Genomic DNA, 19,922 nt, shown 5'->3' with positions numbered 1-19,922 from the left:
TGGGCAGCCTGAAAACAGCCATCAGCCCCTCATCCAGGCTGGGCAGGCACCCCAGTGGGGACCCCCACCCTGAAGGGGTTGCGGGCAGCCTGAAAACAGCCAACAGCTCCTCATCCAGGCTGGCCAGGCACCCCAGTGGGTACCCCCACCCTGAAGGGGGTGCAGGCAGCATGAAAACAGCCATCAGCCCCTCAATCAGGCTGGCCAGGCACCCAAGTAGGACCCCCACCCTGAAGGGGGTGTGGGCAGCCTGAAAACAGCCCTCAGACCCTCATCCAGGCTGACAGCCAGACTGGCCAGGCCCCCCAGGGGGGCCCCCCAACCCTAAAGAGGGTTCAGGAAGCCTGAAAACAGCCATCAGCCCCTCATCCAGGCTGGGCAGGCACCCCAGTGGGGACCCCCACCCTGAAGGGGTTGCGGGCAGCCTGAAAACAGCCAACAGCCCCTCATCCAGGCTGGCCAGGCACCCCAGTGGGTACCCCCACCCTGAAGGGGGTGCAGGCAGCATGAAAACAGCCATCAGCCCCTCAATCAGGCTGGCCAGGCACCCAAGTAGGACCCCCACCCTGATACTGGACACCATTCAGGGCAAACCAGCCCGCCCCCACCCAAGCACCAGGCCTCTATCCTATATAGTAAAAGGGTAATATGCAAACTGACCCTAACAGCAGAAGGAATGGGAATTACTGGTCACTATGACACACACTAACCACCAGGGGGCAGACGCTCAATGCAGGAGCTGCCCTCTGGTGGTCAGTGAGCTCCCACATGGAGGAGCTCTGCTCAGCCACAAGCCAGGCTGATGTCTGCCAGTGCAGTGGTGGTGGTGGGAGCCTCTCCTGCCTCCTCAGCAGCACTAAGGATGTCTGAAGCTTAGGTCTGCTCCCTGCTGGCAAGTGGACATCCCCCGAGGGCTGCCGGGCTGTCAGAGGGATGTCTGATTGCCAGCTTAGGCCCAATCCCCCTGGGGAGCAGGCCTCAGCCAGCAGGTGGTGATCCCCTGAGGGGTCCCAGACTGTGAGAGGACACAGGCCGGGCTGAGGGACCTCCACCCCCTGAGTGCACAAATTTTTGTGCACCAGGCCTCTAGTAAGAGATAAAAGGAAAACCAAGAATAATTATCCCTACATCAGTAGTCATGTAAGCTTTATATCTAAGACACTGAGGTGCGTGTATTTTTTGAAGGAATATCTGTGACAAGCTTAATATCATTAGGGTTTTACTTACAATTTGAATGCTTCACCCCCCACCCCACCCCCCCCTACCTCCGGTGAGCCACCATACTGTGACAGATTACTTAAAGTAAAATTAAACTTCTTCACTTAGCCAATTTGGAAGTGCTTCTGATAGGACATGTATTATGGTGTTGTAGGGTTGATGTCCATCCAGTTAGGTATCTTAGTAGGAGACCTTTGATATTAGAGCAGGGAGAAGGTTAATCAATCCCAAAAACCATTGGTTGTTGAGGCTGGCTTTTCCAATTTGAAGATCAGTAAGTTGTATTTTTAATTAATTAGTGATCATTAACTATTAATTTCACTTCTCCTTTGAATTAAGTCATAGGTTTCAGGTCTCCTGCTTGGTTTCACTTGTGTGGTTGGGATGTGGGGGGTGGAGATGTGAAGTGTCACTGTTCTGTTATGAATGGAGAGTGAATAGAGCTCTACATTTTTTAAAATTAATATATTTTTATTGATTTCAGAGAGGAAGGGAGAGGGAGACAGAGAGATAGAGAGAAACATCAATGATGAGAGAGAATCATTGATGGGCTGCCTCCTGCATGCCCCCTACTGGGAATGGAGCCTGCAACCACGGGCATGTGCCCTAGCTCTACTTTTAATATATAACATTTGAAGAGTGAGGTGAGATAACATCTGATTTGGATCCTTAGGGATAGGATTATTTTTTGAGTGGTATTCTGAAGACAGCATAGGAGAAAGAAGACCTTTGTCCGGTGTTATTAGTTTTGCATGCTTGAGCGTTTCTAGTAACTTTATGAGCCTCAGTTTCATCATCTGTAAAAGGGAGGTGCTGCAACTATAGCAATGCCCCAGAGTCCCAGTGGTCGGCAAACTCATTAGTCACCAGAGCCAAATATCAACAGTACAATGATTGAAATTTCTTTTGAGAGCCAAATTTTTTAAACTTAAACTATATACGTAGGTACATTGTTATTAACTTAATTAGGGTACTCCTAAGTCTTAGGAAGAGCCACACTCAAGGGGTCAAAGAGCCACATGTGGCTAGCGAGCCGCAATTTGCCGACCACGGCCCCAGACCAATGTTTATGGTACATAAAAGAACTCAATAAGTATTATTCTGCTCCCCTTTTTCTCCATGTTGCATGTGTCAAATGAAGCAATGTATATGAGAACATTTTCTAAATTTTAAAACTTCTTATAACTAAGTTTTAGGCATCTGAATTACTACAAACTGCTATTCACTTCGGATTTTTTTCTGTTTTATTTCTCTTAAATATGGTAACGCTATTTTTAAGCACCTAGTTATTTCTTTTTGTATAGCTGTTTTAAGTCTTTTATGGAAAATCTATTTCCTAATAAAAATGACAGACAACTTAAAAGAAATAGTAATCTTTAGTCATGCTATATGGAGCTTTGTTTGGATCATGAAAACTTGTTATCAAGCAGACGCTACAGGGGAGGACAAAGGCAGGTTGGATAAGAAGAGCCTTACACTGCAGTGAAGTTCTAAGAAAGCTACAGCAAAACCAAAGGGGAATTCTCAACCCAAGGTTTAACTGTCAAAGGAATCCAGAGTCTCCTGGGAAAGGATGCCATTAAATATGTCTGTCATGCTCAGTCCATGACTAGGAACAGCCCATGGGAATCTTGGCTTGCCCCCAATAACAGAATAGCTTTGAGAGTTCACAGCTGGCACCATTGGTCAATGATGTTCCTTGTAGTGAGAGACCTGCGAAGTACATTTTCATAATTGCCATACCAAGCTTCTTGAGGATTCAGGCTATGTTATGCTATTTTCCCAAGTACCTTTGTAGAATGGCAAAATTTTTTTAGAAACTTGTACAGAGGTTGGTGTGGAAGGGTTCTGTTGATTTTACTCTTAGAATTGCGTATAATTTAATTGCCTCTATCATTCCAGAGTGGAAAAGAAACGGAGCCATTGTATTTGTGGTCCTGAATGATGCCTTTCTGGCTTTCAGTGGTTTGAATGGCTTGAGAGAAAGAGAAATAAAACTTAATGTAAGGCAGCCAAGGCAATTAGGCAAGAAAAAGTAATAAAAGGCATCCAGATTGTAAAGGAAGAGTTAAAATTGCCACTATTTGCAGATGACATAATATATATAGAAACCCTTAAAGACTCTACAAATTAACCTCATCCTCATCAGCCTTTGGTATTGTCAGCGTTTTGGATTTCAGCCATTCTAAAAGGAGTGTAGTAGTATCTCATTGTCTTAATTTGTAATTTTCTGATGATAGATGATTTTGAGCATCTTTTTATATGCTTATTTGTCACCTGTATATCTTCTTTGGGTAGATATCTTTTCCAGCCTTTTGACCATTTTTAATGGTGGGTTTCTTACTGATGAGTTTTAAGAATTCTGTGTATATTTTGGATAATGGTACTCTATCAGATGTATGTTTCATATTTTTCTTTCATTCTGTGACTTGTCTTTTCATTAGTGTCTTAGAGCAGAAGTTTTAACTGTTAATGAAAAGTCCTACTTATCCATTTTTCTTTTATGGATTTTGCTTTTGGTGTTGCATCTGAAAAGTCATCGCCAAACCCAAGAACACCTAGATTTTCTACTGTTATCTTCTTGCTGTCTTATAGTTTTGCTTTTTACATATAGGTCTGTGATCCATTTGGGGTTAATTTTTGATGTGCCTAGATTCATTTCTTTGCTGTGGCTCTCCAGTTGTTCAAGCACTGTTTGTTTGTTTGTTTATTTTTTAATATGGAATACTTCACAAATTTTCGTGTCATCCTTGTGCAGGGGCCATGGTAGTCTTCTCTGTATCATTTCAATTTTAGTAGATGTGCTGCCGAAATAAGCACTAGCACTATTTGTTGAAAAGATCATCCTTTTTCCATTGCACTGTCTTTGTTCCTTTGTCAAAATTGTTGGTTATATTTGGTGGCTATTTCTGGACTCTCTTTTCTGTTTCAGTGATCTATTTGTTTGGTTTTTCTTCAATATCATCGTATCATCTTATTTTTCTTCTTTTTGTTAATCCTTTCCCAAGGATATTTTTTTTTCATTGATTTCTTTCTATTTTTTTTTTAGAGAGAGCAGAAGGGGAGGGTAAGGGGAGGAGAGAGAGAGAGAGGTGAGAGAAACACATTGATCAGTTGCCTCCCACACAAACCCAACCAGGGCGGAGGATCAAACCTGCAACCCAGGTATGTGCCTTTGACCTGGAATCGAACCTGTGACCCTTGGGTGTTCCAGCCGATGCTCTAACCACTGAACCACTGGTCAGGGCATATCATCTTTTATTGTAGTTCATAAGTGAACCTCTCTCTCTCTTTTTTAAATCAATTTAATTTCTTTATTGTTTAAAGTATTACACATGTCTCCTTTTCCCCCCATTGACCTCTCCCTGGCCGCTCCCATCCCCCAGCACATACCCTCACCCCCCTACTGTCTATGTCCATTGATTAGGCTATATGCTTGCATACTAGTCCTTTGGTTGATCTCTTATCCATCCCTCTACCCCTCCACACACACATCCTCCCCTGCCTTCCCTCTGAGATTTGACGGTCTGTTTGATGCTTCTCTGTCTCTTGATCTATTTTTATTCATCAGTTTATATTGTTAATTATATTCCACAAATGAATGAGATCTTGTAATATTTATCTTTCTCTAACTGGTTTATTTTGCTTAGCACAATGCTTTCCAGGTCTATCCATCCTGTTGCAAATGGTAAGAGTTCTTTCTTTTTCACAGCAGTGTAGTATTCCAGTGTGTAGATGTACCACAGTTTTTTAATCCACTCATCTGCTGATGGGCACTTAGGCTGTTTCTAAATCTTAGCTATTGTAAATTGTGCTGCTATGAACATAGGGGTGCATATATTCTTTCTGATTGGTGTTTCTGCTTTCTTGGGATATATTCTTAGAAGTGGGATTACTGGGTCAAATGGGAGTTCCATTTTTAATTTTTTGAAACTCCATACTATAAGTATGTCTTAAAGTCAGTTAATGTCACTCCTTTGACTGTTCTTCAGTATTGTGTTGACTATTTTATATTCATAAAATAACTTGCTGGGATTTCAAATGTGTTGGATCTATAGATCAGGTTAGGAAGAACTGGCATCTTAAGAGTATTGAGTCTCCATGTCCATGTATATGAAATATGTGATTGTTTGGTTTTTTTAGATCTTTGATTTCTTTCCTCAGAGTTTTATAGTTTCCCTCATGTAAATTTTGTTTGATTTATACCTAAGTATTTTATTTTGAGGGATGCTAGTATAAATTGTGTAATTGTATTGTTTTTAATTTCAAATTCTAGTTGTCAATTGCTGGTGTATAAGAAAGCATTTGACTTTTGTACCTTAATCTTGTATTCTGCAACCTTGCTATAATTGTTTCAGAAGGGTTTTTTTGTGTGTGTTGATTCCTTGAGTATTTTTACAGACAATTATGTCATCTGTAAACAAAGATAGTTTTATTTCTTTTCTCCAAATCTATATTCCTCCCTTTCCCCTTCCCCTCCCCCTCCCCATCCTCTTCACCTCCAATACAGTGTTGAATAGGAATGGTGAGAAAAGATTTTCTTGTCTTGTTCCTGTTCTTAGCAGGAAAATATCTAGTTTATCCCCATTAAGTATAATGTTAACTGTAGATTTCCTTTATCATGTTGAGGATATAGTCCTCTATTCCTAGTTGGCTAAGAGTTTTTTTTATCATGAGTCGATGTTGAATTTTGTCAAATACTGTTTCTATATCTATTGATATGATCAGATAATTTTTTATTCTTTAGTCACTTGATGTGATGGATTATATTAATTGATTTTGAATGTTGAGCCAGTCTTGCATACCTGGAATAAATCCCATTTGGTTGTGGTGTATAATTGTTTTTATACATTGCTGGATTTAATTATTTAATATTTTGTTAAGGATTATTGCATCTATGTTCACAAGAGATATTGGTCTGTAGGTTTTCTTTTTGAAATGTCATTATCTGGTGTTGGTATTAGGGTAATGCTGGCCTTATAGAATGAGTTGGGATATTTCCTGTGCTTCTGTCTTCTAGAAAAGACTAGGGAATTAATACCATTTCTTTCTTAAATGTTTGGTGGAATTCACCAGTGAACCCAATTGTGTGTGGTGCTTTCTGTTTTGGAAGATGATTAATAATTAATTAAAAAATTTTAATAGAAACCTATTCAGATCATCTGTTTCTCCTTGTGTGTGTTCTGGTAAATTGTGTCTTTCAAGGAATTTGTCCACTTAATGTAGATTGTCAGATTTATGGGTACAGAATTCTTTGTAATAATCTTTTATTAATCTTTTAATGTCTATGAGATTTGTGATGATGTTCTCTCTTTGATTATTAGTAATTTGTGTCTTCTCTCTTGGTTAAACTGGCTAGAGGTTATTCAGTTTTATTGATCTTATCAAAGAACTAGCTTTTTATTTTGCTGGGGTTTTTTTCCTTTTTTTTTTTTTTACTATTTTCTGTTTTCAATTTCATCTCCAATTTTATTATTTATTTTCTTATTACTTTAGATCTAATTTGTTCTTTTTCAGTTTTCTAAGATAGAAACTTAGATTATTTATTTTAGATATTTTTCTTACTGAAAATTCCTCTCTCTCTCTCTCTCTCTCTCGGCTATTTGAAGCTTTTTGAAATCCTATATAAATTTTAGAATTTTATTTTTCTGTTACTGCAAAAAAATGCCATTTGGATTTTGAGAGGGATTACATTGAATCTGTAGATGGCTTTGGGTAGTATGGACATTTTAATGATAATAAGTCTTCTAATCTATGAGCATTGGTTATCTTTCCAGTGTGCTAGTCCTTTTACTGCCTTGGCTAGGTTTTTCCCTAAGTATTTTATTCCTTTTGATGCTATAGTAAATGAGATTGCTTTCTTTTTGATTGGTCATTGTGAATGCATAGAATACAAATAATTTTTAAGTGTTCATTTTTCATCCTGAAACTTTGCTGAAATCATTTTAGTTCTAAAAGGCTCTAAAAAATGATTTAGTGTTTTCTACATATAAGATCATCTCATCTGTGAACAGAGATAGTTTTACTAATTGTTTTCCAATTTGGATACCTTTATTATTTATTTTTCTTGTCTAATTGCTCTGGCTAGGATTTCAAGTACTATGTTGTTGAGTAGTAGTGGCAAGAGTAGGCGAGCATCTTTACCTTATTCCTGATCTTAGAAAGCTTTTAGTGTTTTGACAATGAATATGTTGGCAAAACATATATAACTTTTATATTGAGGCAGTTTCATTTTGTTCCTAGTTTGTTGAGCACTCTTACCATGAAAGAGTATTGAATTTTATTAAATGCTTTTTTTGTATCAGTTAAGATGATCATGTGGTTTTTGTTCTTCATATTGCTAATGTGGTAGATTATATTGATTGATTTGCATGTAGAACTATCTTTGCATTCCAGGTATAAATTCTTACATTGTTGTTATAAAATTTGGTCATGGTGTATAATCCTTTCAATGTGTTCTTCAGTTTGCTTTGCTAGTATTTCCTTGAGAGTTTTTTGCATCAGTATCTATTAAGGATGTTGGTCTATAATTTTCTTGTTGTGTTCTATCCCTTTACTTTAAATATATCTGTGTCTTTGAATTTAAAGTGAGTTTCTTGTAGATTATATACAAACTAGAGGCCCGGTGCACAAATATTTGTGCACTCGGGACTTCCCTCAGCCCGGCCTGTGTCCTCTTGCAGTCTGAGACTGCTCGGGGGATGTCCACCTGCTGGCTTAGGCCCAATCCCCTTAGGGTCCCCAGGGGATCGGGCCTAAGCTGGCAGTCAGACATCCCTCTGGCAGCCCGGGAGCCCTCGGGGGATGTCCACTTGACAGCAGGGAGCAGACCTAAGCTGCAGTCGGACATACTTAGTGCTGCTAAGGAGGCAGGAGAGGCTACCGCCACCACCACTGTGCGGGCAGCCGTCAGCCTGACTTGTGGCTGAGCAGAGCTCCCCCTGTGGGAGCACACTGACCACCAGGGGGCAGCTCCTGCATTGTGCGTCTGCCCCCTGGTGGTCAGTGTGTGTCATAGTGACTAGTCGTTCTGCTGTTAGGGTCAATTTGCATATTACCCTTTTATTATATAGGAAGTGGGCAAGGTAGGTTTACAGTGTAATGGCATTCTTTTGAGTTAGTCAAGCTGTTGTAATAATCATAACCTGAATGACTTTTTTTATACAAGCATACTTTTGTCCACCTCTGTATAGTTGGGGTTTTATCAACTTTTTTAAATAATTGTTTTTAGTTTTTGTACTTGAGATGTAACTGACATCTACACTAATAAAAGACAAAGATACTAATTGACTGTAACTTTGCTACACCCAAGCCACGCCCACCAGCCAATCAGAGCGACTATATGCAAATTAACCCAACCAAGATGGCAGCCGGCAGCCAGGGAGCTGGAGCAAGCAGGACTCTTGGTTGCCCCGGTGATGGAGGAAGCCAAGCTTACCGCCTGCTCTAGCTGGCTGTGGCCTCCGCAAAAGGCAACAAAGTTTCAATTATAGAAGATAAATAAATCCCAGATACCTGCTTCGAGCCAGCCTCCACTTAGAGCTTGGGTGGCTGGGGGCTGTGGCCAGCATGCAAACAGCCATCGGCCCCTCACCCGGGATGGCCACACCCTCATGGGGTGAGAGTTCTCGCTGGGGGGCTTGGCCAGCCTGCAAACAGCCATCAGCCCCTCACCCCGGCTGGCCAGGCCCCCCAGTGGGGACCCCCACCCGGAAGGGACTGTGGCCAGCCTGCCAACAGCCCTCACCCAGGCTGGCCAGGCACACCAGGGGGGAACTGCACCCTGAAGGGGGTGTGGCCAGCCTGCAAACAGCCATCAGCCCCTCACCTAGGATGGCCACACCCTCATGGGGTGAGGGTTCCAACTGGGGCCCTTGGCCAACATGCAAACAACCATCAGCCCCTCACCCAGACTGGTCAGGCACCCTAGCAGGACGCCCCCACCCTGAAGGGGTGTGGCCAACCTGAAAACGGCCCTCAGCCCCTCACCCAGGCTGGCCAGGCACCCCAGCAGGGACCCCTACCCTGATCCCGGACACCCTTCAGGGCAAACCAGCCGGCCCCCACCCATGCACCAGGCTTCTATCCTATATAACAAAAGGGTAATATGCAAATTGACTCTAACAGCAGAACGACTGGGAATGACTGGTCACTATGACACACACTGATCACCAGTGGGCAGACGGCTGCCAGTACAGTGGTGGTGGTGGGAGCCTCTCCCGCCTCCTCAGCAGCCCTAAGGATGTCCAACTGCAGCTTAGGCCTGTTCCCTGCTGGCAAGTGGACATCCCCGAGTGCTCCCGGGCTGCCAGAGGGATGTCTGACTGCCAGCTTAGGCCCAATCCCCCTGGGGAGCGGGCCTAAGCCTGCAGGTGGTCATTCCCTGAGGGGGTCCCAGACTGCGAGAGGGCATAGGCCAGGCTGAGGTACCCTCCCGAGTGCACAAATTTTTGTGCACCGGGCCTCTAGTCTATATATATAAAAATCCAGTGTTCCTAATGACCAGAATGACCAAACGACCGCTCGCCATGAGGTGGCATTGACCTCTTCTCGTCTCTCTCCCCCCCCCCCCCCACCCCCCGCCTGTGATTGGGCTGAACTGCTGACCTCTTGGCCCCTCTTCCCGGCCCGCAGGCTCCAATGGATCAGCGATGGTGAACAGGGGAATCAGGGTTTGTGGCGGCAGACGACCGGGCTGTCTGTCAGGCCATTGGGATCACTAGCTCATCCCCAGCTGCTCAGGGGCTCAGGCATGTGGGTAAGTCGGCACTGGCAACTTCACCTCCATGCGCATATGCCAGGCTGGCCTCTGATGGAATGCGCTGCCTGCTCCGGGCCACTCATGCCAGGGCGGGTAGTTCGCGGGCGTGCCCTGCAGCCTCCATCAGCGCTTCAAGCTCCAGCAGCCGTGGCAGTGGCAGTGGCAGTGGCAGCAGCGGCATCCGCATGAGCAGTCCGAGCAGGCAGCACGTTCCATCAGCGGCCCACTCAGCGTACGCACATGGAGGTGAAGTCTCTGGCGCCTGCTTTCCCACAGGCCTGAGCCCCAGAGTAGCCAGGGATGAGCTGGTGATCCCAACGGCCTGACAGCCTGGCAGCAGAGGTGACGTTCGGCCTGGGGGCTGGTGAACGGGCAGAAGATGGCCCTGATCGCAGGAGGCTAGGCCTAAGGACCCTCCCCGCACCATTTAATCATGCACTGGGCCTCTAGTATTATATAAGTTTACTTTTTTTAATCCACTGACTGACTCGGTCTCTTATGTGGCTTATTTAGGCTGTTGATGTTTAAAGAGGTCATTGATATAATTGGATAATATTTTTACCATATTTGTGATTGTTTCTATTCATTACTCTTGTTCTTTGTTTTTCTTTTGTCTTTTTCTGCCTTCTCTGTTTTTAATTGAACATTTTATATGATTCTATTTTTTTCTTCTCTCTTGGCATATCTATTATACTTCTTTTTAAAAACTTTTTTTTTAGTGGTTACACTTGAATCTACAAATACACATAACTTTTTTAAAAATAAATTTTTTATTGATTTCAGAAAGGTTGGAGGAGGGAGGGAGAGAGAGAACCATCAATGATGAGAAAGAATCATTGATTGGCTGCTTCCTGCACATCCCCCACTGGGGATTGAGCCTGCAACCAGGGCTTGTGTCCAGACCTGGAATCGAACCATGACCCCCTGCTTTATAGGTTGAGAGTCAACCATTGAGCCATGCTGGCTGGACCATATTTATAACTTTTTGAAGTCCACTTTCAACTAAAACCATACTACTTTTTGCACATACCTTATGACCGAGTATTCCCAGTTTCTCCTTCCCATTTCATAGATTTCTGTCATCTATCTACACTAATAAAAGAGAAACATGCAAATTGACTGTCCCTCCGCTATGCCCACCAGCCAATTGGCGATATGCAAATTAACCCAACAAAGATGGCGGTTAATTTGCATATATAGGCACAAAGCGAAGACTGAAGACAGTGTAGAAGGAAGCCAAGCACTGCAGAAGGGAGCGAAGCGGCAGAGAAGGGAACAGAGCCGAGGAAGCGGAGATGGAAGCGGAGCTGAGGCAGCGGACACAGGAGGGAGCGAGGCAGCAGAGATGGGAGGGAGCGAAGCGGCGGAGACGGGAGGGAGCGAGGCAGCGGAGATGGGATGGAGCGAGGAGGCGGAGAAGGGATGGAGCGAGGCGGCGGAGACAGGAGGGTGCCAAGTTGGTGGAGAAGGGAGGGATCTGAGGCGACGGAGACGGGAGGGAGCGAGGCAGCTGAGAAGGGAGGGATCCGAGGTGGCGGAGACTGGAGGGATCCGAGGCGGTGGAGACGGGATGGAGTGAGGTGGCAGAGAAGGGAGGGAGTGAGGCGGCAGAGAAGGGAGCGAAGCCTTAGGAAGCCCTATTTTTGCAGGAATAGGACTGAGGAAGCCCTATTCTTGCAGGAATCTTTCTGCAATGGGCCTCTAGTATTCTATAATAATAAAAGGGTAATATGCGAATTATACTGGATGTCCTTCTGGATCAAGCCAGGGCTGGAGGGAAGCCTGGGTGCCGGCGGGCGGCCAGAGGGAAGCCAGCCCGGGTCTTGGGTGCCAGAGGGAAGCCATTGCTGGCAGTTGGGGGGAAGGAAGGCCTACTCTTGCACTAATTCCGTGCATCGGGCCTCTAGTTAATCCATAAGCCATAATCACTGATAACACTGTTGTTACTACTTTGAACAAACTTATCTATTAGATCAATTAAGAATAAGAAAAATAGCTTGGCCAGTGTGGGTCAGTGGTTCAGTGTCGACCTTCGAACCAGGATGTCACGGTTCGATTCCAAGTTAGGGCATATACCTGGGTTGTGGGCTTGATCCCCAATAATGGGAGTGCAGGAGGCAACCAATCAATGATTCTCTCTCATCATTTATGTTTCTATCTGTCTTTCTCTCTTCTTCCTCTCTGAAGTAAAAAATGGTGAGAGATTTATTTTTAAAATAAGAGAAGAAAAATGAAATTTATATTGCTTTTGTTATTCTTTCTCTAATGCAGTGGTTCTCAACCTTCTGGCCCTTTAAATACAGTTCCTCATGTTGTGACCCAACCACAAAATTATTTTCGTTGCTACTTCATAACTGTAATGTTGCTACTGTTATGAATCGTAATGTAAATATCTGATATGCAGGATGGTCTTAGGCGATCCCTGTGATATGGTCGATGGTCGTTCGACCGCCAAAGGGGTCGCGACCCACAGGTTGAGAACCGCTGCTCTAATGCTTTATCTTTTTTATGTAGATCTAAGATTTATTTTACTTACATCATTTCCTTCTTTCTAATTTTTTGTTTTAACATTTCTTAGGAGATTCACTGTTGACAAATTGTTTTTCTGAGAAAGTCTTTTTCACATGTGAAGGATAATTTTGCTTGATATAGAATTCAGATTGGTGGCTTTTTTCTTTAAACATTTAAAATATTTTACTTCACTCTTTTCTTGCTTGCATGACTTTTGAAAAAAAGTTTGATGTTAATCTTTGCTTGTCTATGGATGAGTTCTCCTCCCCACTGAAAGAAACTTTCAGGGTTTCTTTCCAGATTTCCTTATTGTCTTTGATCTTTTGTGTTTTCATATACGTTTAGGTGTAGATTTTTAGGTACTTTTCCTTTTTTATGTTCTCTGCATGTGTGGTTTGGTGCCTAACATTAATTTTGGGAAATTCTCAATAACCGCTTCAAATGCTTTTTAGGGTTTTTCTTTGTTCTATTCCCACTATGCATGTCGTACCTTTTGTAATTGTCCCACAGTTCTAGGATATTCTGTTCTGTGTTTTTCATTCTTTTTTTCTCTTTGCATATTAGTTTTGGAAGTTTCTATTGACATTCCTTAAAGCTCATTAATTCTTTCCTTGGCTGTGTCCAGTGTATTGATGAGCCCATCAAAGACACTGTTAATTTTTCTTACAATGTTTTTCTGATTTCTAGCATTTCCTTTTGAATCTATCTTAAGAGTTTTCTATCTCTCTCTGCTTTCATTACCCATCTGTTCTTGTGTGTTACCACTTTTCCATTAGAGCCCTTAGCATAGTAATCATAGTTGTTTTAAATTCCTGGCTTGGTAATTCCAACACCTCTGCTATATTTGAGTGGTTCGGATGTCTGCTGTGTGCATTCATGCTCTGATTTTTTTTTTTTTAGTATTTCCTGTAATTTTTTGTTGAAAGCTAGAGATGATATATATTCAGTAAAATTTACTTAGTTAAATAGGTCTTTAGTGTGAGGTTTTATGTGTATCTGGCAGGATATAAACTGTGTTTATTTGTTTGCCTATAGAGGTGTCAGAAGCTACAATTTCCTCTGGTGTCTTTTTATTTTGTGTCTCTTCTTGTCTTTAGATTTCCCAAGAGAATTGTTTTTAGATAAAGTCTGAGACATGCATTTCTTTCCATTGTATTTACATGTTATCATAGAGGAACCCTATTTATGTGGTGGTAAGGGAAGTACTGTAGATATTTTGTTGTTGTTCCCTTTTTAAAATCTTTATTGTTGAGAGTACTACAGATGTCCCTCTTTTATCCCCCATTACTCCCCCTCTACCCAATTCCCGCCCCACCTCAGGTCTTTACCACCCTATTATCTGTGTCCATGGGCAATACATATCCTATATAACAAAAGCTTAGGTGGCGTCACGCCCTCGTGTGACGTTGTCACAAGATGGCTGCCACAAGATGGCCACACACACAGTGGAGTTGGGGCCCGGTGGCCGCTCTGGTGAGGTCTGCGTGGCGTGGAGGAGGCCCGTCCTGGCATCTCCGCTGCCTTGCACGGAGAAGGCGGGTCCCAGTGGAGGAGATGAGTCATGGCAGGGGAGGGCAGTTGTGGGCAATCAGGCCAGCAAGGGAAGGCAGTTGTGAGTGATCAGGCTGGCGGGGGGGCGGGCAGTTAGGGGCAATCAGGCCGGCAGGGGAGGGCAGTTGGAGGTGATCAGGCCAGCAGGGGAGCAATTAGGCGTCAATCAGGCTGGCAGGGGCGTGGCTAGGGGGCGATAAGGCTAGCAGGCAGAAGTGGTTAGGGGCGATCAGGCAGGTAGGCAGACAAGTGGTTAGGAGCTAGCGGTCCCGGATTGTGAAAGGGATGTCCGACTGCCGGTTTACAGTTGGACATCCCACGAGGGGTCCCAGATTGGAGAGGGTGCAGGTCGGGTTGAGGGACCCTCCCTCCTTCCCCCTCACCCCCCGTGCACAAATTTCATGCACCGGGCCTCTAGTATGCATATAAGTTCTTTGGTTAATCTCTTCCTGCCCCCCTCAACCCCCTTCAAAAGTGTTACAGTTTTAAAACTAAGAGCTTCTCATATTTTTTGTCCCTCACCCCCCCCCCCCCCCCCCAATTAGGTGAGACAAAGGCTAAAGGTGTCTGTAGTTTTATAATTCCCTACTTCCACATGGAAAGCTAGACGAGGTTGGATTTGGGCATTTTCCTACCCTTATTTGGAAGTCTAGAGAAGCGTAGAATTGGGTATCCTTTCCCTCAGTTCAGTTAGTTCTGGTAGAATTTTTTAAAATCCTCCTAGGGTTTTTCTTTATTTTTGTGACTTACCTGTATATAATCTATAGTATTTCTCCTCCACAGTTCAAGGGCTCTGAATTCTGTGTTAAAATTTTTATTCTAATTTTTATTTTATAGCCTTCTTAGGGGTTGACTCTTTGTCTGCATAGCTTAGTGGTCAGCTGGGTATTGGTTAGATATTGTATTCAAACATCTTGAGTTCATAAAGCTTCCACTATTTTTTGATGATCTTGTACATGCATTACAAAGTACATTCAAAATTCCAGTTGTTCCACCTCCGCTTTCTACAAGGCCCTCGTAGGTCTCACCTGCCTGTGTGTGTACAGCTTCTGAGCCAGGGATATGTGGAGAGCTTATTTAGCCCCTTTATGTCTCTCTTACTTCCAGGGTCTCCCTGTTCAATTTCTTAGTGTTCTGCCAGTCTGTCATTTTCCCCAGCTGAGACTGCATCCTCAAGGGTAGCAGAGCTGTGGACTTTTTTTTACTTTGTTTCCTGTCAGATTTGCTATTTTTACTGCCATTGCCACTGGAAATGGGTTTTTGCTCTCTGTTTTAAGTGATGATAGCCCTGTCTAGAAGCAGAATTCCTGGTTTTGATGGCCAACCCTGCCGTGGTAAAAGTAACTACCCAAATTGTCTGAGCTGGGTGGTAATATTCCCTGGCAAGAAGGCTACTGGCCCCCACTGTCTAATTCCAGCATCTAGCAGCTTTGCATGAATAAATGCTTCTCAACTTGTTGCATTTGGATGATTTCCAGAGCTCTGAAATTGTTGTTTTCTATAATGTAGTCCTTTTTTTAGGTGTTTGGGGGAAGATCTCTTCATTCAACCATAGCTGGAAATCTCACCTCTTTTTGAACTTTGTAACTTGTTAGTCCTTTCCTCCTGTCTCCCAGTCCCACTTTAAATCACTGTAGTCAGGCTTTTGTCACAACCATTTTACCAAAATCACTCTTGTAAGAGTCACCGGCATCCTGCATTTGCCATATCCAAATCTGTTTTCTGCTTTCACCTTAACATTTCAGTAGCTTTTGACATAGTAAATGGTTACTCCCCTTTTCTGAAAACTCTTTTTTTTTACTTGGCTTCTAAGATAACATGTTCTTCTGTTTTTCATTCTACTTCATTGACTACTCATGTGATACACTACTCCTTATACCTATGACTTTTTTTCTTCTTCTAACTTCCTTCCTAGGTAATAGATATACCATTGGATTCCCTTGCTTTATGTCCCCGAAGAACAGATGGCCCCCAGGTGCCTATTTTCAGCCCCAGCTTCTACATGCAGTCTCAGTATTAAAGATATATCAGATTATGACATTTTCCTGGTCAAAACATCATTGGCTTTTCTTTACATTTAGTGTGAAATTTAAATTTAGTTTCTTATCATGGTTTATGAGTTTATAGGACATATCCCACCCCCTTGCCTACTTCTCTGAACTTATCTCCTACCTTTCTCCCTTTACTTAACATGCTACATTACCTTTCAAGCAATTTTTTTTTTTAAATATGCCAAAGCCCACCTCTAGGTATTTACATTTGGAGTTTCCTATAACTGCAGTGCAATGCTCTTCTCTTATATCTTCACATGGTTCTCATCTTCATATCATTCAGATTTGTGTTCAGATTTTATCTCATTTTTGAGGTCTGCTCTGACTTCCTTTTTTCTATTATTCTCTGTCCTTTTTTAAGTGAAAATATATTGTTTATGTCTTCCTGTCCTCCATAGACTGTAGTAAGTTTGATGAGGGCAGGAACTTTGTTAGTCTTGTTCACTTTATATTGTGAATGATGCCTGACACAGAATAGGTGCACTATATTTGTAGAATAACAGTGTTTTCTATAGAATCCGTATGTCCTTAGTGAACTAATAAAGAATGATTCTGTAAAAGTGGCTACGCTTGGCATAGTTGTATATTTAAATACATTTTAGGCATGAACTTTGTTTGCCTAATATTGGGTTGATTAATATACCTATAAATATTCCTCTATGAATTTTATGTTTTGGATCTTTTAGGGAATTTTAAAATGAGAAAATGTAAGCCTCCTTTTTAAAAGAATAGAATATGAACAGAAGAATAAGGGTAGGTGAATATTTAGGTCCATGTATTTGCTTCACTTATATATTATTTGTATACAACTTATGTTATCTGGACATTTAATAGTTCTCTGTGACATTGGCTAATGAGTGTGGAAAAATAAATAGCTTACTTTAACATAGTTGGTTGGCTATGTTTTAAAAAAATGTCAACCTTTGCATCCGTATATAATGAGAGGAGTGAAACTTAGCCTACTTGCAGTTCTCCCACAAAACTATGTACCTAGATGCGAATTAGCAAAGTATAGATATACTTTCAGAAATAGCTTCCATTTGGAATGGAAATGGACACAATTTTGAAATTGGTAAAGTTTTCTGTATCCTCTGAAACAGTCAAAAGAGTCTGACTTTAGTCATTATCTTTGTTAAAGCAGTTACACTGTACTAAGTTTGATTATTGCTTCAGCTATAAATGTTTTATAAGAAGTAATGATATGAATGATTGATGTCTTATAAAAGAATTTTAAATATCGCTGTACACATAAACCCAGCTCTAATAGTCAGTTTAAAGGGACAGAAGAGTCTTCTTGAGTTTCCTGTTTCCTTGAGAGAACAATCAGAATAACTTATTGGAAGTCTCTAGAGAGGAGGAACATTCACTTCTTTCTGCTACCACCTTCTAAGAACTGGAGCCCACTCTGCTCTAGGACAGTTCTGCTTATTCAGCTCGTCCTCTCCCACTTCTCTTTTTTTGACTTTTCCCCCTAACCATAATAGCATTTCCCTTCCAGATTTCCAGGCGTATAGTTTATGTTTATGTTCTGTTCTAAATCATTATTATAACTGAAAACTTTATATTTTCTGTCTACATAGCTGGTACTTTGGTATTCTTTCTCTGTTATGTAATTTAGTTTTTATTAACTGACTAGAGGCCCGGTACACAAAATTCGTGCATGGGGGGGGGGGGCGTCTTCTCAGCCTGGCCTGCACTCTCTCCAATCTGGGAGACATCCCTCTCACAATCCAGGACAGCTGGCTCCTAACTGCTCGTCTGCCTAATTGCCCCGAGCCACTCTGCCTACCAGCCTGATCACCCCTAACCGCCCTTCCCTGCCGGCCTGATCGCCCCTAACTGCCCTCCCCTGCCGGCCTGATCACCCCTAACCGCTTCTGCCTCGGCCCCCGCCACTGTGGCTTTGTCAGGAAGGAGGACCAGACGACCAGAAGATGTCCAGTCGACCTGGTCTAATTAGCATATTTCCCTTTTATTATTATAGATTCTGACAGCCCAAGTACATTGTTAATATGTACTCTTCAGATTAATACTGCAAAATTTATGGTGTTAGGAAGTCATCATATTATTTCATGTTTTCTTTCCATGAAGAATGAGCATAACTTTGAAATTTCCCAAAGGGAAAATTACTTATGTGGTCTATAAATTTATCAGTACTGTACAGTAAGTATCTAGTATATCATATTTTAACTCTCTAAAACTTAGCAAATAAACCTTTCTAATGGGGTTAATTCTCAGATTTTTCACTGTATCTTAGAAAATAGTAGGGATTGTAAGAGTTTTCTTTGCACCCAAATTTATTTGTTTGTTGTGATGCTTGATTTTTATTATAGTTATAAAAATTACAGCAGTAATAACTCATTTCAGATATCTCTTATATATATATTAGAGACCAGTGCTTTTCAAGCTTTTTGTGGTAAAGTACCAGTTTTTAAAATTTTCAGTTCATTGAGGACTGATATTTTTGTAAAATACAATACAAATGAATTACTACAAAAATGAAATTTTAAGAAATACAGAATATAGACCCCACTTTTTATTATAAGATTCATTAATACAAATTATTCTGTCAAATTACTATAAAAGATTTTAAACTTTTAATTTCATTTGCAGAGCAGTAGTAAATAGTTCATGGACTGGTAACAAATACTTTACAGGTCAGACTGATCTATAGACCATACTTTTTGGTAAAATATTTATAGCCTACTGTTTGTAATGTTTGTTATTTCAGAAATGTTAGTCAATATGATGAATAGCGGTTATCCTTTAAAAAATATTTTTTTCTATTTTCTTTTCAGAACCGAGAGCTCCAAATCATGAGAAAGCTAGATCACTGTAACATAGTCCGATTGCGTTATTTCTTCTACTCAAGTGGTGAGAAGGTAGGTCTTGCAGAAAATGTGTACTCAATATTGTGATAGTCTTGTTATTCTTTTAGAAATAATCCCCCTTACCCAAGTAAAACAGTTTTGCTAATTGAATGGAAGAATTCCAAAATGCAGCCCTAGTGATTCTGAGCTCAAGATATGTTCATTGATTATATCAGGAAAATGTAAATGAATGGAATGAATTTTTTAAAATTTTCTCCCTTTTTTAAACTTCTGCCTTTAGTTCTAAAGCAAATTTATTTTAAAGCCTTTTATGTTATTTATGTGCTTCTGGAGTCCCATGTGAGTTCATCTCTTTATTGGAGGGAAGAAAATGATGTCATTTTGAGAAGTTGAAGTATTGGAGGGGAAGGGGAAGGAGGGGGACTTCAGTAGGACCAGAATGAGACTTAAACATTGGGGGCAAGTTTAGCCTATTCCTGGCTAGAGAAAAGTTGGAGAATGTATAATATTTCAGTTCTTGTTGTAAGTCTGGGGTAGGGAATGTCTGGCCCGAGGGCCATATAAGGCCCCCAAAATCAATTGGTCTGGCCCTGCCAAGGCATTAAGGGTGAGTTAATTAAATGTTTGACCCAATATAGCAGGCTGATTTTTAAGTTGATAATTTTATATGGCCCTGGAATGATGTTATAAATATCTAAATAGCCCTTGGCAGAAAAAAGATTCCTCACACCCGTTAAGTGGTCAGTATTTATGGTCACATTTAATTCTGTAAAAGCAAAGGATAATTAAGGAAGATTTTATGCTGTGAATCCCTCCCTCCTCCCCCTTCCCTTGGTCTTTCTTGTCAGAAGACGGAGTAACTAATGTCATTATACTCACTGGAGTTGGCAGCATAGAAAATCACTTTCTTCTATTTTACTGTGGTCTTTTTCTATCTGTTCACTGTCCCTTCTTCCCAAATTCAGTTGTTTTCTTACATCATTTTTTTCTTCACTGGTT

At 41.7% G+C, this 19,922-nt stretch overlaps 1 protein-coding gene across 11 annotated transcripts in view; it reads left to right on the top strand.

The window, feature by feature from the left end:
* The window catches only part of GSK3B (glycogen synthase kinase 3 beta), a 180,724-nt gene that overhangs the window by 64,454 nt on the left and 96,348 nt on the right, over positions 1-19,922 (top strand). For all 11 annotated transcript variants that reach the window (XM_005875349.2, XM_005875347.2, XM_005875345.2 and 8 more), the window contains one exon: positions 18,891-18,974. In XM_005875349.2, coding sequence (XP_005875411.1) covers positions 18,891-18,974 — 84 coding nt within the window. The remainder of the gene's footprint in view (positions 1-18,890; positions 18,975-19,922) is intronic.

Source organism: Myotis brandtii, unplaced genomic scaffold, assembly GCF_000412655.1.
Source record: "Myotis brandtii unplaced genomic scaffold, ASM41265v1 scaffold46, whole genome shotgun sequence".
In the NCBI taxonomy this organism is placed as follows: Eukaryota; Metazoa; Chordata; class Mammalia; order Chiroptera; family Vespertilionidae; genus Myotis; species Myotis brandtii.
Note: the sequence above shows the minus strand (reverse complement) of the source record. Positions and strands in the feature narration are given on the sequence as shown.